General features: G+C 48.5%; 1 protein-coding gene across 2 annotated transcripts in view; it reads right to left on the bottom strand.

Moving 5' to 3' along the window:
• The window catches only part of ABCG1 (ATP binding cassette subfamily G member 1), a 78,836-nt gene that overhangs the window by 47,415 nt on the left and 6,561 nt on the right, over nucleotides 1-24,860 (bottom strand). For both annotated transcript variants that reach the window (XM_017538602.2, XM_017538603.2), the window contains exon 2: nucleotides 24,308-24,551. In XM_017538602.2, the coding sequence (XP_017394091.1) occupies nucleotides 24,308-24,551 (244 nt within the window). The remainder of the gene's footprint in view (nucleotides 1-24,307; nucleotides 24,552-24,860) is intronic.

Below are 24,860 nucleotides of genomic sequence, written 5' to 3' on the forward strand. Positions count from 1 at the left end.
TTCGCCTGGTGCGTCTCTCCTAAGCTGATCCCTCCGGGGTCCGGGGACCACCTTACTATATCCTCCACATACCCTTGTTGGGCTCCTGACCCAACCCCCATGCCAGCAGCACAGCATGCCAGGGAGGAAAGGAGTGATTGCAAGACAGACAAAGGAAGTTTGTGTTATATCCTGATCAGTGAAAATGAGACTCAGAAATGGCCCACATGGGGGGTACCACGGAAGAGACCCTGACCTCACACAGGCAAGTCCTTTCCATCGGCGCTCACTGTATGTGTGACCCAAAGAACTAAACTCTCAATAACCACAAGCGGCCACCGGAGGAGGCCTGCAGGGAAGTTCGTGGGCAGCCCCTGACTCATTCGCTGGGAGCCCCCAGCCCCATTTTCAGCTGGAGTGTGCTCCTCCATGTTTGGGCGCCACTGCATGCGGCTGCCTATCCCTGGGACCCTGGAGTCCTCCTCCATGCAGGATGCCCACAGCACTCACAGGAAACCAAAGACCACTGAGGCACCTGGCTGTGAAGGGGACATGAACTGGGTTTGGATCTGGCTTCTATTCTATAATGCCTTCAAAATAAGACTGGAAGCACTGAAGTCCCCAAAGTGCTCGGTCCACTCTGCTTGTCCCCGGGAACATGGCTTCAACTGGGTGTGTGTCACCCCAGGAGAAGGTCAACACGCCCAACTAGAAACCCTCAGTTCCTCTCCCAGTCTTCATCTCTCCTCCTGTCCCAAAGTGTCCTCGGTGGTTAAGACTTAGAATCCTTAAATGCCCCTCTCCCTGCCCCCTATATGTGTTGACACATGACCCAAGACAAACAACACACGGGCACCTTCCTCCCCCAGCGAGGACTCTTCATCTCCCTCTCACTTTTTTTTTTTTTTGAAATGGAGTTTCACTCTGTTGCCTAGTCTGGAGTGCAGTGGTGTGATCTTGGCTCACTGCAACCTCCACCTCCCAGGTTCAAGCAATTCTCCTGCCTCAGCCTCCTGAGTAGCTGGGCTGCAGGAGCACACCACCATGCCCAGCTAATTTTTTAATTTTTAGCAGAGATGGGGCTTCACCACATTGGCCAGGCTGATCTCTAACTCCTGACCTCATGATCTGCCTGCCTCGGCCTCCCAAAGTGCTAAGATTACAGGTGTGAGCCACTGCACCCAGCCCTCCTTCTCACTTCTTTACAGCTCCATACCTTCCGTTTCCTTCTTTGATTTCAGACTGCCTTACTTTTACAAAATGGTGATGCTGATGATGACAACGTCTGATGCTTACACAGATCTACTATGCCTCGGGCACGATTCTACGCTTTCCCGCACATTCCCTCACTTCATTCGCACCAGGTAACTCATTTACTTCTCACCAGCACCCTGCAAGGTCCATATTTCAATACACCCATTTATAAAATCTGTCAGATGAGAAAACGGAGGCACCACCTATAAGATGAGAAAATTGAGGCACCAGAGACCTGAAATAACCTTCTCCAAGAACCACAGCCAGTAAGCAGAAGCGAAACTGAGCAAAAACAGAACCTAAACTGAGCGGTCTGGCTCCAGAGTCCACAGACAACATGACACTTACTCTCTGTGCAGATGACTTGTTGTAAGATCCGAGGAAGAAAAAGAAGTGACCCTGTATGTGCCACCAGCCAGCCCGGCGGCCACCTCAGCAGCACTCCCCAGGCCGTGCCCCTCCCTGACCCCAGTCCCCTGCCTTCACCAGATGTCACCACTCTCCTGAATGGTATTACTCCCTTGTTTTTCCTTCTCTTGTACCACATTCATATTTATCCTTTAACAATTTTGGTGACTCTTGGATGCTTGGAAGTTTGGAAATGGCAAAAAATGTTTGGAAAAACCAAAGTTGACTGCCTCTTGGGGCCACAGAACTGTGTGTATTCTAGGAATTGCTTTTTCTCCCTCCACGTTGTTTTGTCCCTGAGAGCTGGTCTTGTGGATGCCTGGGGCTATGCTTCACGTCTCTTCTGGGCTCGGTAACATTTCACTGTGGGACCCATGACAGTTCGTTTATTCATTCATTCTTCTTCTTTTTCTGTTTTTTTGGAGACAGAGTCTTGCTCTGTCACCAGGGCCAGAGTGCAGTGGTGCAGTCATGGCTCACTGGAACTTCAATCTCCCTAGTCCAAAAACATCTCCCCTCAGCCTCCTGAGTAGCTGGAGCTATAGGTGTGCACCACACCCATCTGGGTTTTTTAAATGTTTTTTATTTATTTTTTTTTATTTTGTAGAGGCAGGGTTTCACCATGTTGCCCAGGCTGGTCTTGAACTCCTGGGCTCCAACAATTCACTCACCTTGGCCTCCCAAAGTTCTGGGATTTTGGGCACGAACCACCATACCTGCCCGGCTTATTCACTCTTCTTTCAATGAGCATTTGGGCCGTATCCAGTATCCTTGTTGTTATAAACAGTGCTGCTGAGAGCACTGCATTCAGGTCAAAATGAAAATGTTGGACCACAGAGGGTACATCTATAACTCGGCTTCATAAAGCCAAATGACGTCTGCGGAGGCTGCCCCTGCACCCGCCACGGCGGCGTCTCAGTTTTCCTTGCTCCGCCTCCTCTCTGTGCTTCCTATCACTTTTCTTTTCCAAAATGTTGTTCTCTCACACCCTTCCCTGCTTCCTTTACCTTTGTTTAATATTAGTGGCCTCAGGCAGCCATATGAAAATACCACACAATGTGCTGTTCCCAGTTCTGGGGGCAGAGCACTCCCTCCAGAGGCTCCAGGGGAGGGTCCTCCTTGCCTCTCCCAGCTCTTGCTGGCCCCAGGTGTCTGTGGGCTGTGGCTGTGGCATTCCAACAGCTGCCTCCAGCTTCATGGGCTGCCTTCTCCACGCGCCTCTGTCTCTCCTCCCCTGTGTCTCTGTGGCTTTTTCTCCTCCCCTTCTCTTATAAGAACATATCCTTGGATTTTGACTCCATCGTAGTCCAGGGTGGCCCCATCTGGAGATCCTTAACTTAATGACATCTATCTGCAAACACCCTTGTTCTCAATGAGGTCACATTTACAGGTTCTGAGAGCTGGGACATCTAAGTACCGTTTTGGAGGGTCGCCATCAACCCACTACATCGCAGTCACCATTCTAGCCCAAGATCTTCACCCAAATGCTTCCCAGAAAGTCCATTTCCAACACTGCCCATCACCACACTCTCCCGTTACCAAAATTCTAAACACCACACCCACGCAGGTCTCTACCAACCGATTTGTGCCCTGGTTCGGCCCCTCCTGTGGCCTTTCCCAAAGCCTGTGATTCCTCCAAAGATCTCATCTCTCCTCCAATTCCTATAACCCTTCTCCAGGCATTGTTCACCATCTTAAAGAACCCCTGCCCAATAGCAAGGGCTCCCTGTGACCCTGTCAATTATAAACAATTGAGGGACATGCTTTCTTTACTTTTTCCTGCCCAAGACTGAGCAAAAATATTTTGCTTATAACAGATAATAAAAGTTTGTTAAATGAAGAAAGGATGCTTTTCCCCATAATGAAAATAGAAAAAGAATCTCAACTATTTTCACCCTGAAAATTACTCAGTTGGAGAAAGACACAAGCCCACCGAGAAACAGAAAGAGGACAAGCTAGACATTGTTTCTGGAAAATTTATAATAGTTCATATACTTACCTTAGACAGTCACGTCTAACTTAAGTAAAACAAAGTTTCTTCAGAATAGTTTTAAAATCATAGTCAAATTCTAAGTCCTGTAGTATCATTTTAATTGTAGGATTTTTTTTTTTTTTTTTTTGAGATGGAGTCTTGCTCTGTCGCCCAGGCTGGAGTGCAAAGCCACAATCTTGGCTCCCATGTTAAAGTGATTCTCCTGCCTCAGCCTCCCGAGTAGCTGGGATTACAGGTGCGTGCCACCACATCTGGCTAATTTTTGTACTTTTAATAGAGGTGGGGTTTCACCATGTTGGCCAGGCTGGTCTCAAGCTCCTGACTACAGGTGATCTGACTACCTCCGACTCCCAAAGTGCTGAAGCCACCTCAACAGGCCTTTTTTTTTTTTTTTTTTTTTTTTTTTTTTTTTTTTTTTTTTTTTTTTTTTTTTTTTTTTTTTTTTTTTTTTTTGCCTTTTAAAAACTTATCCCCATCAGGTTACCTGAGACTTTTTAACGAATGATGGAATCAAACCTTCTTGCTCAGAACAAAATAAACACAGGCATATAAGATTCAAATTTTGATGTGGCAGTACCAGAATTTAATCTCAAAAACTGGTTTATTTTAAACCAAAAATCTTAGCCTGGGCCTTGGGTTTCTAATCTATAAAATGAGGAGAATGGACTATGTGAATCTTTAAGGTCTTTTTCTAACTTAAAAAAGTGCTCTCATTAAAATATAACCATACATGTATGCCTTTGCATACAGAGGCATAAATCCATACATATTCATATATCTGCACATACGCCATTGTATCTTGAAATTACATTTGTTTCTTTCTGAAAGGTAAAATGATGAAGAAACTAAAAAGCTCATGAAATGATAGTCCATCCTTTATGTCAGTGAGGAAAAGCTGGAACTGGGAATCTCTTTCCCTTAGCCATCTGAGTAAATCAACACTATTTATTACTTTTGCACATCGACTGAGATTATTTTATGAAAACATTTATTAACAGGTACATTATTAGAGCAGCTATATTGTTTTGCCAGTATAGTAAAGAGGTGACAAATATCTCCATCATCATTCTTTTCCAAAGCTATCCTATATCCAGTGACAACTATCATTTCTCTTGAGAAATGGCTTTATATCTACAGCCTCTCTAAAAATTGGTGCATTTATTCTTTGACGTGTTTGGATGGTAAATTCAGTCACTGCCGCTCTGCAAATACAAAGGCTGGCATCTGTAGCTTAAGTGAGTACCCCAGATGTCAGTGCGGATGGGTGGAGAAGGGACCTCCCTCCCCGTCCTCATCAGCTGGCTCTTGCCACCTGCCCAGAGTCACCACTCCCTCCTTCGCCATGTCCCCCATCTGCCCCCACCTCTCTAGGATGCTCCTGGGGCTGCTGTTCTTGATTGAGTTCCAGGCCATTCCAAGAGAGAAGGGACCAGCCATGGAGTCTTGTGCTGCCAGGTCAGCACTTTCCGCTGTCTGGTGCCCGGTCCTCTCCTCATTGGAGTTGCACCAAGAGGCTTAGATGTGCAGATGATTTTCAGAAAGGGTGAATCTCAGGAACAGATAAGGAATGACTGCCCCAACTCTCCTGGTCTCATCTCGGCTGTGAGCTGTGCTCTCTTCTGTCTCCGACGTGCCTCCCGTTTGCAGATCCAGCCTCTGGGCCATCCCTGCCTCCCTCACACACGTGGGAACCAGCTCGGTCTTGTCTGTCCTGTGCCTTCTGTCCTGCTTCTTTCTGTCCCCATGCTTGGCCAGGGAGGCCATCTCGTCTGAGCTAGATTGCAGGATGTGTGGCCGCACCCACCCTCCAAGAATGCTTCACTGAGGTTAAGGTATGGTTTTGGGGTTAAGTTGGGTTTAAGATGTTGTTTTTTAAGTTTCATAATCCTTGTATCTGGGCTGAATGCCTAAAGCCAATTGGAGAAGAATGCAATTTTCTGGTTCCTTAATAATTTTTATAAGTACCACTGCAACCCACCAGATTCCTTGTAATCAGGCCTATATGGGAGCTAGTGGAGGGGCTCAACTCTCTAAGTAAATCCTGTTTTCTTTGGACCTCTGTGGCTTTTCAGACATCCTCGGATTCAGAAGTTTATATCACCCTATCCACTCCCTGGTACAACGTGTGGGGTGTCTAGATTCACTGGAGGAGCTACCCCCTGCCCCCCAATGCAGCCCCAGGGAACACAAGGTCTTCACTCCAAACACTCAACTCCCACTGTGGCCCTGAGCTTGTGGAGTGTGTGGGGGCAGAGCTGGGAAAGGACTGGGGAAGGCGGTCCTCTCTCTGGGGGTCACTCTCAGCAGGTGGTGGATTCCCATATGGAGTTCTCACTCATGGTTTCGACTCACCCCCTCCATGGATGGCTCCAGCCAAGTTAACAGCCCTCTCTGAAGCTCAAGTTCCATCAGCAGCTGGGGATTTCATCTGCCTATACTTGTTTCATTTGTGAGTGTGCTTCCCCCGCAGTGAAGGTCACTTTCAGCTCTAATTGGGTATTTCCCAAGCTTTTTGTGGCTGGGAAATGGATGTCATGTAAACAGCTCCGTACCTGAGTGGCAGTGGCAAGAAGGCTTCGCACTGCCCAGCTTATTCTCAGACCACCACGGCCATGTCCCTGTTCCAGGGATAATTTTTAAAATTCATGAATTGTGATCCTTGCAACTCAAAATATGCCATCATCTTAGATGAGGAAAAGTTCAATTTCTTCACCCCCCAAAAAAAGTGGGGATTGCAAAGTAAGACAAGACTGTAAATTCGACTTTAGGAAATGCAGTGCAGAAGAGAAGAAGCTTTTGAGATCTTTTAGGTTCATCAGTTTATTGGCAAGGCGACAGCTGTGTTAACCGTGTAGTCATCTGGTCCCTAGAGCTGGCACAGAGGACCGTGGAAGTGCCTGACCTTCTTCTGTTAGGATCGAGTGTTACCAGAACCTTGCACTGGGAGGGGACAAGGGAAGTTCAGAGCCTGGATGCCCCTTTCAACCCCCTGTGAGCCCCCATGTCCACTCCTAGGATGCCCTGTGCACCCCCAGCCAACCTCACATTCCAGCCTCTGCAAATAATTTTGTCACTTACAGTGATGTTTTAGCAAGAAGAGAGCAATTTAAAACAAAACTTGTTTTGAGCCAAAGATAAAGAGGCCTTACAGAAGAGGAAAGAAAATGACTAGGTTAGATAGAACGGCACTTCTCTTCACTTTTCTCCACCACCGCTGTCCAGACGGGGCCTCAGGAATCCTGCAATAGACATGCCTCCACTCTCACATTAATCCTCTGTTTCAGCCCCTCAGCAACTACCGTCTTTCCAGATTTTACAGAGGAACTGGCTGGGGATACATCAGATGACACCGGAGATCATGACAATCTTACTGCAGCTTGAACAGGTTTCACAAATGAGCAGAAAGAAACCTAATCATCTTTATCCCGCCCAGGTGATATTGCAAACCAGCACGCACGCACACACACACACACACACACACACACACACACACACACAATCAAAATACGGTTCTGTGCATCAGATTAAGATAAAAACCAAATCTACACTCTCCTAAAACATAATATAAATTGCTGAGTCCAGGCGTTTTTGCCCTGTTCCCTGGCATACAGCAGTCCACTGCCCCCAAGGAGGTACCCTGGAGGACGTGAGCTTTTGCTCCTATCCCTGCAGAGGGAAGGGGCTGACGGGCTCCCCAAATTCACAGTGCAATTTATGAGGCACCACCTGGCCCTGCTGTCCCACACAAAGCAGCCATCTGCATCTCTGTCTGACCATCCAGGTTCACAAGGAAAGCTGACTTTGAAGCCCTGGAAACTGGGAGATGCAGAGGTTGCCTACCTTGGGAGAGCAGGCCCCTAGCTCCTGCCTCCAGTGCAAACGTGGGTGACACCACCACCTCCTGCTCCAGCTTTTCCAGGGCCCGGGGTGGCTCCTACGTGGCCATCAACTCCTCTTTACTCTAATTCAGCAGTTCTCAAAGTGGGATCCCCGGACCAGCAATAGCAGCCTCGCCCCTTACTTATGAGACATGGAACCCTGCCCGCCCCACACCTGCTCACTCAGACTCCCTGGGTGCGGCCCAGCCGCCTGCATTTTCTCAAGCCCACAGGGCCGCGGTAGAGCTCGCTTGATTGCCTCATTGCACTTCAGCCTCTGGAGGCACAAAAACCAAAAAACACACCAAACAAGTCAGTGGGTCATTGCTGCAGTTCATGGTTGGCTTGAAAGGACTGGGGTGTGGAAATCGTGAAATAACAAGAGCCAGCACAGAATGAACGTGCCCGAAAGGCCAGCGTTCTCCAGCAGCCACGTCACCTGCCACCTCTCCTCATGCTCCTTCCTCCCTCCGTGGTGTCGCTGATTGGTTCCAGATGTCACACATCTATGATACAGCTCCCTCCTCCTCTCTCATTGCACAGTTTGAGTTTTTGCTTTGTTTTCAGGGACAGGGTCTCTGCTGTCATCCAGGCTGGAGTACGCAGCAGTGCTCATAGCTCACTGCAGCCTTGAACTCCTAGGTTCAAGCAATCCTCCCTGATCAGCCTCCTAGGTGGCTGGGACTACATCTGCACTCCACTCTGCTCTGCGAATCTTATTTTCTGTAGAGACAGGGTCTCGCTATGTTGCTGAGGCTGGCCTGCCTTGAACTCCTGGGCTCAAGCAATCCTCCCACCTTGGCCTCCCAAAGCACTGGGCTTATAGCCCTGAGCCACTATGCCAGACCCATTGTACAGTCTTTTTAAAAAGCCAACATTCCCTAAAGGAAACTTAGAAAATCAAAATGCACTAGTAAGAACTGCACGTGCTTTGTAACTTTGCTTACAGTAAAATGTACTGGAGTCTACCTTGAGGCTGCCCCGTGTGTTTCAGAAAGGGATTTCACCGTTTGCTCCTTCAATGGCAGGCATATTTGTAAAACAAATAATCAAAAACATCACAGGGAGTTTTTTTTTTTTTTTTTTTTTTTGAGACAGGGTCTTGCTCTGTTGACCAGGCTGGAGTGCAGCGGCGTGATAATGACTCACTGCAGCCTCAACCTCCTGGCCTCAAGTCATCCTCCCACCTCAGCCTCCCAAGTAACTGAGGCCACAGGCACGCAGCATGCCTGGCTATTTTTTTTTTTTTTTTTTTTTTAAGAGAGATAGGGTTTCTGATGCTCAGGCTTGTCTCAACCTCCTGCCCTCAAGCAATCCTCCTGCTGCAGCTCCACAAAGTGCTGGGATTACAGGTATGAGCTACTGCACCCAGAAGGGCATTTTTAATACAAGAGAATCTCTTAGGAAAGAGTATAAAATGATAAATGCCCTATGGATTGTTTTTTGTTTTTGAGACAGGGTCTTACTGTGCCACCCAAGCTGTGAATGCAGTGGCATGATCTCAGCTCACTACAACCCCTGTCTCTCAGGTTAAAATGATTCTCGTGCCTCGGCCTCCCAAGTAGCTGGGATTATAGGTGTGCACCTCCATGCCCTGCTAATTTTTGTATTTTCAGTAAAGACGGGGTTTCACCATGTTGGCCAGGCTAGTCTTGAGCTCCTGACCTCAAGTAATTCACCAGCCTCAGCCTCCCAAAGTGCTGAGATTGCTGCCCTGTGGAATTCTGAACTCCCCACAGAAACACACTCTGATGCATCTCCCCCTTTCGGTTTATGGTAAGCTCATGGATGTCATGGGGAAAAAGCATCTCCTATGCACTTGGTTTTTATGGTAAATGGATTTTGAAAGCTGGTGGCCCAGCCAGGGTCATCACCATCAGAATCCTAAGAGGCAGTCACGTCTGAAAGTGGCCAGTGCTCTCACTATGTGCTTGTGAATTCAGCAGGATAAGATTCCCAGAGACTCCCGGACAGTGGGGCTTATCTGATCCAGGCCATGAGACCTGGCTGGTAGCCTCTGCCATTAAACAATCTCCGAAGCTCATCAGACTTTTCAACGATGTGGCTTCATTCTCATTAAAAACAACTTTTTGGCTGGGCATGGTGACTCATGCCTATAAGCCCAGCACTTTGGGAGGCTGAGGCAGGCAGATCACCTGAGGTCAGGAGTTCGAGACCAGCCTAGCCAACATGGCAAAACCCTGCTAATTAACAAAAATTAACTAAGCATGGTGGGCGCCTGTAGTCCCAGCTATGCGGGAGGCTGAGGCAGGAGAATCGCTTGAACCCAGGAGGAGGAGGTTGCAGTGAGCTGAGAACACACCTCTGCATTCCAGCCTGGGTGACAAAGCAAGATTCCATCTCAAAAAACCAAACCAAAACAAAACAAAACAAACTTTTTAAGGCATAAGTGTGAAGGCAGTAAACATTTTAATGTTTCAAGTTCACTGAAAATGACCATGGCCTTAGGCAGTCACTGGCTGTTTCATACGACCTTGAAGAGCAAACAGGAGGAGCCAGGGGTCAGTTGGGCTAGGCTTGGCCCTGGGATCCACCTGTTGGCAGCAGGAACTTGAACTTGTCGCCCATCTTTCTCCAGGCTGCAATTTCCTTACTGATAACATGGAAGCAGTGTCTTGTGTGGCCGTTAGAGACCCAGCGTGGCAGGCACCATGGCATGGTATAACACTGTGTGACCTGGAGGCTGCAACCGTCCTCATTCTTCCACCTGCCCTCCTGTCCTGCCACCTGCCCTCCTCTCCTGCCTGTCCCAAGGTGAGCATGCACAGCGTTCTCCAGTACCCTGCAGAAGGCACCATGGGCTCCTGCAGCCGTGGCCCAGGGGATGAAATGACGTCATGCTCCCTTACTGGGGCTCCAGTTTGAGTGGTGATATACTGGAAGCCTGGCGATCAATCATCAGACACCCAAAAATGACCGAAGAAGAACCCTCTGGAGCTTAGGCCCCGTGCCCAGCTCGCTGATTCTGAAGAGGCCACGTAACAAAGGCTTATCACCTGAGTGGCGTGAACATCTACCACACAGAGCTGAACAGCAGCCATCGTATTAGCCAGGGCCAGGCCCTGGAAGGCCTTCTGCCCCAATTGGAAGCCAGCTCTAGGAGCATGGGTCACCCAAAGACACACAAAGGCAAGCTGTAGCCCAGCCAGGGGACCAGTGTGGAGCTCTGGAGGCAGCTGCCTGGGTCACCTCTTGGGTCTGCTGCTTACAGCCCTGTGACCTCGGACAAGCCCCCTGTACCTCCCCTTCCCCAGCCCCTCTCGAAGGGCAGCAATGAGGCTCACGGGAGCACACAGGTGTGAGGTTCTGAGCACACTGCCCGGCGCCTAGGAAACGCTAAGTCAACATTGGCCACTGACGATGTCCCAGCTCTTTCTCTTTCATTTCTAAAGCCTAAGGTATCAAGCCACACCTACGTTTAGAATGAGAACTAAAAGGCTGTAATCCATCTTGGTAATTCTAAGCTATTATGATTTTATTACATCACATATCAGAATGGTAGCCATGGTTTATCAAGTGCCACGTGCTGGTCACAGTGCTTCATAGGCATCGAGCTATTTGATCTAATGAGTTGGGTATTTTTATTATTATTTCCTTTTTATAGGAGGGGTAACTAAGTCATCCAGTTGCCCAGTTAGTAAGTGGTGGAGCTGGTTCTGAACCCACCCAGACTCTCTTCCCGTGGAGCCCACATTCCTAAGCTCTATCCCAGACTGCCTCCTCCTTGACTGAGGGCATCTTGCTACAAAGTGCCACATCGGAATCATTTTATTAAAAGAAATAGAGAAAGAAAATTTTAATTAAGCTCCACATATCGTTCAATTCATCTTAACCTCCTTCTTGTTACATATTAATTTAGAACTACTGCAAAGGAGAGTAAGTGCATTTTCTACAAAGCTACAACATCAAAGGATTTACATTAAATATTTGCAAATCCAAGAACAATATTCATACCCTGCCGATGGGTGTGAGACCGTGGCTCCCACCAACCCCAACCCCAGTGCTGCTGTCACCTCTCTCTGCCATGAGCTGCCAGCCAGACCTATGGGCACCACATCCTCAACTTTCAGTCATGACCATCTAGCCACAAGACTAAAACTCACAGGAACTGATAACATCTCACATCCTCCTAAGATAACCTGCATCAACCTCGCCCGTGTGCCAAATTCTGAAGTGTAACGTTGTTTGCCAAGCTTTGTTTCAATGGTGGAAATTTCCATCCAGTAGCTCACAAATGTGGATGCTGAAATATAAATAGTTCAAAGATGCAAAGCTTGTCATCCAGTGATCTGAAAGTACTTGAGAGATCTCTCAGAAATAAGACTGTTACCTGTCTTGTACACGCAAGTACACAAGCCTCAAGATAGAGGCATTTAACGTGTCTGAAATTAGTCCTAATATGAGCCATGAGTAAGAAACCAGGGGAAGTCTCATGGGTTTGACACAGCAAGGGAAGATCAAAACATACAAAACCATATGAAAATTATCTCAGAGGACAACTCCATGGAGCATGGAACCCGTTTTGGGGAAAGCCAAGAGCTCAGGGCATTGAGATTCGAAACCCCCATTTTGTGTAAGAGAGGGCACTCTGTGCTGCCTGGGCAAAGGCCCCGACTGCTTCTGGCCACAGCATCTTCCTCCCTCAAAGAGGATGGGGAGAAAATCTGCCCGCAGGGTTGCTGGGAAGACAGCATAAGTTACTGCTCACAAATTAATGAATACCAAGCTAATACTATTATTATTAGAAAGAGGAATATTTGGCTTCATGAAACCAAGAACACAAAAATCAATGTTTAGCAAAATTTGACCTATAACAGTAAAATGCCTTGAGCACTATTGTGTGCCAGCCCAGCTGTAGCGATGGCCTCTGCTATTCCTCACTCTGACCCTCTGAGTTTGGCGCTCTGATCAGCCCTGTTCTGCAGATGAAAAAGCTGAGGCCCAGGGTCAGTTTAAGAAGAGGTGGAGCTGGCATTCAAGAGCAGGCTGCTTGACCTGGAATCCAGGCTGTTACCATCCCTATCATCCCTCAACCTCCCCGCCCTTGGGACCCATCCACGGTGCTGTAAGTGAGGCCAAAGAAACAGTCCTCAGAAACTACCCGCATGAAGAAGTCAGAGGTGGCTCACGGGTTTGACACAGCAAGGGAAGATCCAAACTGCCCAGTATCTCAAGCCTCTTCTTTTTCCTCTCCACTTCTCTGTTACCAAGCTATCTTGTGGGGTAAAAGTATATGCTCTTCTACTGTGATTTAGCTTTTTGTGATTCCATTCATTCATTTGCTCGCCAGCTCTGAGCCAGGTGCTGACTGTGCAGCTGGGATGCAGGGGTCACTTTGGAAGCTCAGAAGAGAAGCACAAATCCCATGCTGAGCGCCATAATCCCCTGATCATAGGGGAAGAGGAGTATGAAGGTAACAAGGAAAGACTCCTGGCAAATGAAGGAAGGCTTCCCCTAGACTGGGGAGATGAGGTGGGTTCCTGGCAGAGGGTGTGGCCCAAAGAAAACACAAATGCTAGAATGACAGGCAATTCAGCCTGGCTAGCCCGTGGGGAGTGGCTGCAGAGAAGCAAAGCTGGGAGAGGAAAAGGGCTCCAAGAGCTCTTTTGGCCAGGCTAAGCTCTTTGAAACTCATATGCCAGAGACTTAGCCAACTCAGAGATTGCAGTATAGTTCTCAAGTAGCACAGAATGTCCCTTGGAAGAGAGATGACAAGATGGTGCTACCCAGTTTCCTCTCTAAACCAGATGAAATTCAGAGAAAGGCTGCTGAGTTTGGGCCAGGGCACATGACACGTTTATGACAACTGAAGGGGAGGAGGCCTAGAAGCACAAGGCTGGGCGGCCTCCTGCTCATACCATTCAGGATGCAGCTATTTTCTGGACAAACTCATTTGCAGGTCTTCAGAAACAGGAAACTGCAGCTTCTGCTGTCATTCTCAATGTGAGCTCTAATACGAAACTTAGTGAAGGGCTCCTCCCTTTTCCACCAGACTTTTATACAGAGTACACTCTCATGCTAGCAACACACATCCTTACTGTTTTTAGTATTGTAACACCACAGTTATTATAGATGTCTCCTTCCTTCTTGTAGCAAAGGTTTTCATCCACCACCATCTCTGGCTTCCTGTGTCCCCACTCACCCCCCATTGGCTTAGTGGGTTTAGATTTGGAAACTGTCATTTCTATGTGGGCTTACAGAAATGCCAGCTCCACAGTCACAAAATCAAATAAGCAAGAAGGCAATGAAAACCCGAGGCTGTGAGGAAAAGCAAGCCCTTGGGTCTCTGCATTTGGTCAGGAGCCCAAGAGGTTGAGCAAAGCGTCTGAAAGACAATGTTTAACATTTCACAACACACCTAAATTACGCCCAAAGGAACTAGTCCCACCGGGTGTCTAGAGAAGGCCCTGGTCCCCAGAGACCAAAGCGTGGCACCTCCGACTCCACCGAAGCGGCCCCAGGCCTTCCAGGTTCTCAGAGTACAGCTGATGGAAACGATGTTTATCACATTTGTGGGTTCACACACGCAAAACTGTAATCGATGCCCTGGAAAACACTCCTTAAAGTTCAGCTGTCATCTGTCCTTGCCGCTAACCTGCCCAGGGTAGAAGTGATTCGGCAGGCTGCCGGGAAGTGTGACCTTGCAGCATGATCTCCAGATTCCAGAGGGCTTAGCGGAGCGAATGCTGCAGATTCCCAACAGCAATTCCAAGGTTCCAAACCCCACCCTGGCCATTTTTCAGTGCTGACCACGGAGAAGCCTCAGACCTGCTTGACCCAACCCCAGGAGGCCCTGCTTCCCTTACAGCTTCACCCCACGCTGTCAACTAAAAACAAAACCAGGACATTTTATAAGGAATCAAAAATCGACTGTCTCCTGGGAAAATTGTGCCACCTGAAGTAAAGACCTGTAAATCAAAAATAAAATTCAAAGGTTCATGCAACCATGAGGAGGAACTCCCTCATGGCCAGGACACTCTAAAATTTAGCCTGAAAGACTAACTCAGGCCATGACCGGAAGTGGGGGTCCGCGGGACATGCCTTATCCTATCCGCTAGCGGTAACAGCAACATAGGCCTTAAGTCTGATAGGAAGCATTTACAGTCTGTTCTCTCTCAAACTTGCTACCTGGAGACCTCACTGGCATGATACAACCTATGCCCCTTATCCTAACCCAGACATCCCTTTCTATCTATAATAACTCAATCAATTAGAAAAAAATTTAAATTTACCTATAACCTGGAAGTTCCCGTTTGGGCTGTGCTGCCTTTCTGGACGGAACCAATGTACATCTTAAAGTATTGATCACTATCTCACGTCTCCCTAAAAGTATGAAACCAAGCTGTCACCGACCCCTTTGGGCACGTGTTCTCAGGATCTCCTGAGGCCATGTCACGGACCATGGTCACTCAGGACAAATCCCTTTCAATGTTTTAGTTTGACTCTTCTCGTGGACAGGCTTCCATTTAAACATGTGTCTGTAAGATTCCCGCAGTCCCCCGAAGCTCCTGAAGCCCAGATCCCACACACCCGCGGGCCTGCCACACCAGCACTGGCACGCCATTTCCATTCCCCGGGTCTCCCATTCACTGCTCAAGCCTAAAGGGAGCGCAGGCCGCCCCGGGGCCAACACCTCCACCCTCAGGTCCACACTGGCGACTTTTCCTACTGCCAGGGCTCTCAGGCTTCCTGGCCTCGTGTTCCGGGACCGGGGGAGGAGAGCACCAGCACGTGCGGGGCGCTGGGATTTGCACGACCCGGGTGATCCCCTCTGCATTGGGCGGCACCTGTCCTAGGGAGGCAGCGACCCCCGCTCGCCGCTGCAGCTGCCTCCTCCCGGTCGGCAACAGCGCCTGGCGCCGGCAGCCAATCGCAATGCTCCCCGCGTGCCGCTCTGCCGCGGAGGTTACTAGCGAGCGTTGACCGGGAGTAACCCCGGCGCGGGCGGCGGCTGCTGACAGGCGAGCACTGCGCACGCGCGGCGGTGCGCACCTGCCCCGCCCACACCTGCGCGCGCGCGCGCGAAGGGGTCGGGGTAGCGCTGTTTTCTCTCGGGCGTTCAGCGTGGGCGAGGGCGCGAACGTCACCCTGCGTCCAGGGGTCTGCAGAGTCAGCGCCTGGACCAGCCAGAGAAAGGAGGGACTTTTGCTCAGTATGGAGAGCCCGCGTTAGAGCTGACACTCGGTGGGCAGAGCCCGGGCTTCCGGGAGCCTGCACATCACCACCGGCCACGATGAATCCCGCCCTGCGAGGGAACGTCTGGGTGGAGGCCCGGTGGCCTGATAACTCCAGGGTCAGGGCGGGCACAGATGCCCAGCGCAGCCCGCAGCCAGGTATGGGGAGCACCGGACAAAGGATAGAGGCCAAAGATGCCCCATACCTGCACCCATGAAAGAACTCCCGGAATACGTTCCTCAGGAGGAGAGGTCTTTTGTCAGCAGGGTTTGTGGTTTATGTCTTGGGTAAGGAAAACTCAACAAAGGCCATTTTACCTGGGTCTGAGCGATTGCAAAGAGATGAGTTCTCAGTGGCCCTTATAGAGGCAGGGATTTGGGACCCCAGGTGTTAAGTTCAGTCCTGGACCTGCCCCCTACCTGCCAGGGGTCCTGGGCAGACCTTCTTCCTCCCTCTACCCTCCTTCCCTCCTGGCGAAGAAGGCCACACTGATGTGTATCCCCATGCTGCTCCCCTAAGGCTTAATGAGGCAAAGTGCCAAATAAAGCAAACAGCATTTGCTCAGTAAACACCAGTTATTTTTAATTTTTTTTTTAAATCCACTTCTCCCAAAACAGTGGGAGAGAAATAACAACTGAGAAATCCCATAAAACTCCTGCCAAAAGGTTTACTTTCAAGATAGGCAATTGCGATATAAGAGAGAGGGACTTTTTTGGTTGGAAGGCACCAAGTTGCCTTATAACAGTAAAAGGAACAGAAAGAACCTGACTCAGGTTCTGCCCTTCAAGCGAGTTCCACCCTTATCAGTTTACCGACAGCAAGAAACTTCCTGCAGGGGCGCCGGCCCACTGCCCTGCCCCCTAAGGCTGCCGCTGTGAGGCTCACTTCCCAAGCAGGACTCTAACCTCATTTCCTGCTAGGGCCATGTGCCTCTTATTTCCTCCTCTCAAGGCAGGCCTGGATTGTAATGCATTTGGTTATTCTGTACTTGACTGGGCTTTTCACCTTGATTTGTGAGCTCATTTCAAGACCAAGATTACGTGGTCTGCAGAGTTTTCAAAAAGCAGAACCTGGATCCACAAATGAACATTGCCCAAATACAGATTTCAGCTCAACAGACAGAAGCATTTTCTAAGAACCAGAGTTATGCAAACATAGCCTGACTGCCTGGGAGGTGTCAGTTCCTGGTTGCTGGAAGTACTCAGACAGAAGCTGGCTGTCCCTGTCAGGAATTGTGCAAAAAGGCTCCCTCCATGGGGCAGGAGGGCAGGCTACTGCAACACCATGATTCCTCTTGGTTCCAAGATTTGGACTGTAAATATAGGTCTCAGCTGGATGTAATCACAGCCCTGAAGTCACCCTGGCATGTCTTACTTTTGACACCAAATGCCATTTACCCCACAGAGCATGGAGGTGACAAACAGCACACAGCTGACAAAGTGGGAAGTGAAACTCTTGGCTGCAGGTCAGACTGGATCCCTGGAGGCCCACCTGCCACCACCCATGACTGAAAACCCATCTTGATGCCTTCTCTCACAACATGAGCAAAAACAGTCAGCACTGGGTACGTTTTATTTGAGAGTAAGCTTTCCTGTGCAGGTGCCGGAACTTCATCAACATGATTTTGATGGAGAATGCAACTCCATGACAAATTCCTAGTTTTATAATTTAGTCCTTCAATATATTTAATCTGACCCACATGGTTTTCTTTGTTCATAAGCTAATCTGTTGATTCTAGAACTGAACTCAGAAAGAGCAGGTGTATGGTTACTAAACATTTTTTCCCTGCCAATTTATAAACAAAAGAAACGGTGTCATGTTCATCAAAATATCGCCTTTGGTTATTTCTTGGACTGGTAGATTAGGTTCTGGTTTATAGGGAGGGCCTCCATTTGAGAATGTGAACTTGTCAAGATACAAGCCTATTTGAGGAGGTAGAGGAAAGCAGGGGGGCACCCACCACACAGGTGAAAATGACCATGGTAAGAACGTCCTCCAACAGTTAAACAATGACACCAACCCCCATGGAGCAAAGCACAGTCCTACAGAGTTGAACTGAAGGGGCCAGATGGTTCGAGAACAGGAGCACTCTGTGGGAAAATGACACAAGTATTAACATGTCCAAATAAAAAACCTGCCAATCTGAGGGTGGCAAAGAAAAAAGAAGACCCCAAGGCCAATGTTGGCAGAGCCGTCTGAGCCTTGTCCCGGGAGGCTGCTGCAGCTGACGACACCATGCATGGGAGTCACGTACCCAGATCCCAGGTCCCAGCTGGTGAGGGTTTGGCTTCCCATGCAACATGCTCACAGGAATGTGCTGGCTAGAGGGGGGCACCTAGAGCCCTTGGATGTGAAGGCTGTCCAAGAAAGTAACAAACCCTTTTGGTCTTGCACATAGCTGCTCAACAATCATCTCACATGAACCTGCTGCGAGAGTCTGTCCATTCTCGACATTTTTTCAGTCTCTTGGGGGCCCTATAAGGCAGAGGAGTCAGAACTGTGCCAGAAGACCTCATCATCAAAGAACTACTGCCCCTCAGGGCCTGAGTGGGAGCCCACCCACCTGCTCCTGGGGGCCACTGAGAACCTAGGAACTGGCCCCAGCTGGGAAGAGAAGGGTTCTCCAGTCCTCTGAATTCCCCAAAGCAGACTTGGGCCTTCAGCTCCTCTTTGTAAATGTCCCAGCCTCAAGCACACCATCCCTGCAAGTGGCCTAGGGCCACCACACTGTACTAGGAATCAGCTATAGGCTCCAATAAAGGCAAAGGACTAAAAGAAATGTCCTGTGGGTCCACAAGAAAACCCACCTTAGCATAGTAGCCTCGAAGAAGCACAAAAGTCATTCATTCATGCTAGGGGACGATCAATCCCCCTTCAGCCTGAGCACCTGACCCTCTGAAAAGCCCTAGCAACAGAGTCTCCACACTCTGCCTTTAACTGGGCTGCCTCCCCTCCCCATTCTAGAGGGTTGGATCAAGTCACCAGCACTTGGTTGGAATCCAGTCTTCCCTTAATGGAATTCCTGAAAGGATTTATTAATGGTGTCTTCCACGTACTTTAGCCGGCCTGTCATTATAGGCCTTGTGAAATGGCTATAGAAATTAAGAGAAAGCAACCCTAAATTTGAGAAAGGTATCCAAAATATTTTTATAGCTTAGAAGCAAACCAATACAGATAATCTGACTTGACGCTGCCCAGAATGTTTAACCTCTTCCTGGTTTTTGGCAAGGATGAGGCTGGAGGGTTGGGTTTCAAGCAGGACACAATGTTGCATTCCATCAGAGCGTCACCATGTCGAGGCCACAGCCTGACTGCAGATTGAAGAGAAAATGCCCTAAAGCCCCAGATACGACATTTGTTCTCAGCCTGAACTTTACCTCAAGGTAATCTTGGGGGGTGAGTTTAATTTCTGAGAATTGCTTCAGCTGTTGGAGAGGAAGCATGCCACTCACATCAGCCTCCTTCCTGGTAAGGAAACAGGAGCCAGAACCTCTCCAGAGGGACAGGAAATCCCTATAAATGGCCAACGGCCGCTGACATCCAAGCAGGCCAATTAAAAGGAAAATACATTAGTTTATAGCCAAGGCAACCCCAAACCATTTCATAACACAGGGCTAGGAACAGCTAGCTGTTCCTTGGTGGTCAAGTCTTGTGCCCACGTCAGGGCTGAGCACTTGCTAAGCTCCTTTTTGGCTTGAAATCCCACAGACCTGGTTCTGAGTCTCTTCCTCCCTACTCCTACAACCCTGGTGGCGCCTCTGAACCTTACATCACAGTTTTCCACATGGAGAACGTGCAGATCCCTCCTGAATTGGGCCCATGAGCCAGCGGATTGAAGAACGGCTCTCATTCAGTCAACCAGGCATGGAAACCACCAGGATCTCCTAGGGGATGGGCAGTGGATGAGAACCCAAGCATTCCATGTGTTCACTGTGGCCAATCACATCCTAATAAAATGAGACCCTTGTGTAAATGTGCTCTGAAAACAGCTTACAATAAAGTCTGCTCATCCCCATCATCTTTGCCTAAGAAACATTTTAGGCTGGGCACGGTGGCTCATGTCTGTAATCCCAGCACTTTGGGAGGCCGAGGCAGGAGGATCACAAGGTCAGGAGTTTGAGACTGGCCTGGTCAACATAGTGAAACCCCATCTCTACTAAAAATACAAAAATTAGCTGGGCATGATGTAGGGTGCCTGTATTCCCAGCTACTTGGGAGGCTGAGGTAGGAGAATAGCCTGAATCCGGGAGGCAGAAGTTGCAGTGAGCTGAGACCGTGCCATTTCGCTACAGCCTGGGCTACAGAGTGATACTCTGTCTCAAAAAAAAAAAAAAAAAATTATTCTGTGAATTTACTCTTAACCACTTTCCTAAATGTTCTCATCATAGTGTCTACTCTGTAGGAAGCAAAGGCCCTTTCAAAAGAGTCACACCTAACGGTGAGGAGGAACAACTAAACCAAGCCACTCTGATCCGTCCCCAACACAGTTTGTGTGATGGCACCAAAGCTGATATTGTTCCGAGCCATTTGTCCCATCGGCACAAGCTACGTGAATGAATTCCTTGAGGGAGAGTAATTACTGTATCAGAAGCCGGGGAAATTATCCTTGAGGTGTACTTCTCTCTCCTGAGAATAGTTCCTCTCACAATTATGTTCTCTGCTAGAAATCTATTATATGATGTAGTTTTTCCTCCAAAGACATCATTAATCATATGGTGAAAATGTAACTACAATTGAAAATACAAGATGTTTTGTTAAACGCCATATTCAATGCTCAGTAATCGTCAAGCTCAAAACTTTTAAAGAATCAGTGCCTGGCATCTCCTTCTTAAAAATACCACTATTGTTCTCACATCGCCTTTCTTGCAAGGATTGTAAAGTCCTCTTTAAAATCATTATATAGAAGTTCATAAAGTTATTCTGGTCTAAATGCCCAGCTTTGCTATGGCACTCTATGTTGAGTTCATATCACAGCACCATGTTTTGGGAGAAATTGTGTGAGAAAGAGTCTTTCCTGGAATCAACTAGAGTGGTCCAGCGTCTTTGTAATGGGAAGGAAGTTGGACTGCCAGTCAGAACAGCTGGGTCCCAGCCCAGGCTCTGCCTTTGAGCAAATCATCTCTGTGCTTCAGCTCCTGTTTCCTTTGCCCTACTGTGAAGCATGGGACTAGGCATGTTCAAAAGACCTTCACCTCTTACCTTCGGACGTCCAGCCTCAGTGTGATCATTACAATTCACTCAATTCAAACTGAATTTTTAAAAGTTGAAAACAATGGACTTGATACAGACAGCAAAACTGAGAGCAGTCAGAGAAGTAGTCCCTGCCCCAATGTCACACAGAGATGATGCCAAATACAAACTCTGTCACTGTGAGAGGAGAGAAATGCAGAGTGTGGCTGGGCTATGAATTCTCAGCCTAACCTAATCACGGCTGGGGACTGAGACCACCAGGAGCAATTGGAGGGGCAAAAAGAGGAAGGGGGGAAACCCATGCATGAGGGGCAAAAGAGGCCAACTTGGAAGACCAGCAGACGCAGAGGCGAACCAGGAGGGTGGCGACCTGTGTGTGCGAGGTCCAGTGGGATGCAGCTTCTCCTGCAGCCCCAATGCAAGATCCACATTTAGTGTGCCCTTTTATTGATTGTCCTGGCTTTTAGTTGGGGAACGCAAGTCTGCAGCCAACTGGACGCAGCACCCAAGAGCAGGCTGGTGATGGGAGAACAGTGGACACAGAGAGGGCTTTGGCATCGAACTTCCTTCGGCAGGAAAAACTCTTCAGCAGCAGCAACCAAACCACCAACAGCAGGGAACCCTGTGGGTGCCAGAGCCTCCAGGAAGAGCTCTGCTTCCCTGCTGGCTGTGTGGACCCAGCACTCCATAAGGCCCTGCGCTAGGCAAGGCATGGCCACCATGTTGGAGTGCACAGAGCTAGAAATTGCTGCCTTCATCCTAGGCCTCCCCTCTAGAGCCCAGGAGCATGGGCAAGTCCCTTAATCACCTTTGCCACAGTTTCCTTTCCAGTCTGTGTGCTGGGATGATAAACTATCTAGACCCAATTGCAGGCACCAGGAACAAAGGAAAGGATGGGGACGCAGGGGAGGAGAAGCGAGGAGAGGGAAGACAGATGCAGGTGCCGCTGTGGCTAGGAGGGCAGTGAGGAGGAAGCCAGACAGCAAAACTACCCTTGGCCCTTGTAGAAACCAGCAGCTGGAACACACCAGACACATCCTGTCTGTCAACCTCTCTGGCTCCACCCACTTCTGACTCATGGGCAGGTCCCTGGGGGCCCATTTTGGGCTCCTCCCCTGCCTGGGCCCAAAAGGTTACTGCAGGGCAAGTCTCTATCTGGTGGCCACCTACCCAGGCTGCACTTCTGAGAATGGACAGTTAGGGCTCCTCCCCAGCTAAGAGCCATTACTTGCTGGCTAACTGTGATGATTCATGTGATCAGTTTAAACACTTAGAGAATATAAGGATAAGTCACATGCTGGGTGATGTGGTTTGGCTCTGTGTCCCCACCCAAATCTCATCTTGAATTATAATTCCCACATGTCAAGGGAGGGAGTGGGTGGCAGGTTATTGGATCATGGAGGCGGTTTCCCCATGCTGTTCTCATGCTAGTGAGGGAGTTCTCATGAGACCTAATGGTCTAAAAGTGTGTGGGCTCTTTCTCTCTCTCTCTGTCTCTCTCTCTCTCTCTCATGCCACCGTGTAAGATGTGCTTTGCTTCCCCTTCACCTACCTCCATGATTGTAAGTTTCCTGAGGCCTGCCCAGCCATGCAGAACTGTGTCAATTAAACCTCTTTTCTTTAAAAAGTACCCAGTCTCAGGTGGTTCTTTATAGCAGTGTGAAAACAGATTAGTACACTGGGTAAAGGAGTGATACTCCTCTTGCAAACACTGGCTACACCTGTGTGCCAGGCTTATGTCAACACATTTCAAACCCAGATGCTACCAGTTTTCAGATGTCAACATTTCTGCATTACAACCCATCTTAATTTTACAAGACACCCTCCCCAGCATTTTCCACTATCATAACATGTCAAAGGCCACACATAACAGACAGAAGTCGCTCTATGTTGCTCAGTGCTTTGCCACAGTTTGTCTTTATAGACAAATGAGGCCAAAACATGGCACGGTGTCCTGGTTTCTTAATACATTTTTCTATAAAATCTTTCTGTAAGTTGAGAAGGAGAAGGCCATAACCCTATGCTGCAATTTCAATAGGATCAAAGGAGTGGGTCCACATCTGAGCCTTTCACAGAGCTGCTTTCTTAACAAAACAGGCTGGTGTGCTCTGAAAATGCAGATATCACATCACAATGCTATACTATTGTCTGTTGAGAAGGTAAAGAATCTGTTTCTGGTTGTGCAAACACAGACATACAGTTTTCCAGCCACCAACTGGTCCACCAACAGGGACCACTCTGTCGAGGCTCTAAAACTGTGATTACAAGGAAGACTGGACTGCTCATGCCAAGGGCCTCAAAGACATAGCTTCAAGAAGGTAGAAAAACAAAATATAACAGGGAAAAGAAGAAAGAACTGAAAATTTAAAACATGAGTCTTGGTTGGTCCTTTTCAAAGTGAGAGAAGATTTGAATCCAGTTTTAAGTTCAAAGTCCTAAAAAAATTAGAGTATTCCAGGGGTACCTGAGTCATCTGTATTATTCCAAAGTCCTCACGGATTTTCAAGTTGCTTTCCATGATTCACAGAAACTAGGGACCACAGTTTACTGACGAAGTGTGACATGTCCTCTCCCTATCAGCTTCCCCCACCCACCTGTCTGATCCACTTAGGAGCAGACGAGGAGTGCATGGAGCAGAAGGAGATGAAGGATAAATTCCACAGGAAGAAACAGATCAGGCTGGAAAAAAACACACCAACCCAGGGTGGCATTAACCCTACAAACTTCCAAACTCTAGAGGCAGAGAAGGTTGCTGAGAAAACTCAAACCACCACTCATCAATTCCCTGCAACATGCAATAAGCTGGTGGCAAACTCCTGCATTTGGTGGCGTTTCAGAGACTTCCTGAGCTCCATCATCTCTGTTTTTCCTACTTTTATTGATACAGCTCATTTTACAACAGTTTAATTTTCTTTCTAGCCCACCGCAACCACCCAGAAAAGAATCCTTTCAAGATGGGTCTCTGGAGAGGTCGGTCTAGGTCACTGGCCAATTTTTAAAACTTTTTAACGCTTGGGAGGGGGCATCTGTCTCCCATTTTGCTCTGGGCGGTTGAAAAACAGTTCCAACTTGAAAGATGGACATGAATGAAAGCCACAAAAGAGGACTCTCTGAGCACATGCCAGGAACAAGCACACTTGGACACCGGTCAATCTTTGTGAAATTCTCCATAGTGACGTCATAGAATTTCAGAGACCGAGAATTCTGAGATCACCAAATCCAACCTGTTCATTTTATAGGTGAGGTAAACTCTGGCCGAAAGCAACGGAATAAACTGACCACAGCAGGGACGGCGCTGGGAAGAGAAGCTCAGCCTCCCAAACTCCAAACCCCGATTCTGCCCCAACAACATGTTGCCTCCTTCAGAGGCTCCACCCAGCTCGATACACAAAGTAGCCACCCTCCCTACCTTTCTTCCTCCACCAGGGTCCTTCAGGAACCGCGTAGGAAAGGTCCCTGAATTCAATGTTCACAGCTGCCCTCCGAGGCAAGGAGGAGAAGCGCTGGGCTTCTGTAAGGTTGTTGTCCACTTTCTTCAGATGCCCATTCAGCAGATCTGTCTCAGCGGCCTCCATGCTGCCGGACACCACCTCATCCACCGAGACACACACCGACTTGGGCTCCGTCATCTCTGCAGAGTAACTGCTGGCATTCTAGAAAAACCAGAGGAAGCATCAAGACATGTTATAACCTGCATCAAGAGAAAGAACATGGAGAGATTCACCATCAGGCTCGGGGTCATTGGTTATTAATAGCAACACTTCTTTCACTGCAAGAGTGCCTTTGGCCCCAGGAGAAACGTGCCTACCTAGAGGAATTTATTATCTCTGTCACACTTTCTTCTATTAAAAAATGCTGCTGGGCATGGTAGCTTACGCCTGTAATCCCAGCACTTTGGGAGGCCGAGGCGGCGGGTGGATCACCTGAGCTCAGGTGGAAAAACATGGTCTTTACCAAAAAAA

The sequence above is a fragment of the Cebus imitator genome, unplaced genomic scaffold (genome assembly GCF_001604975.1).
Source record: "Cebus imitator isolate Cc_AM_T3 unplaced genomic scaffold, Cebus_imitator-1.0 Scaffold112, whole genome shotgun sequence".
Lineage (NCBI taxonomy): Eukaryota > Metazoa > Chordata > Mammalia > Primates > Cebidae > Cebus > Cebus imitator.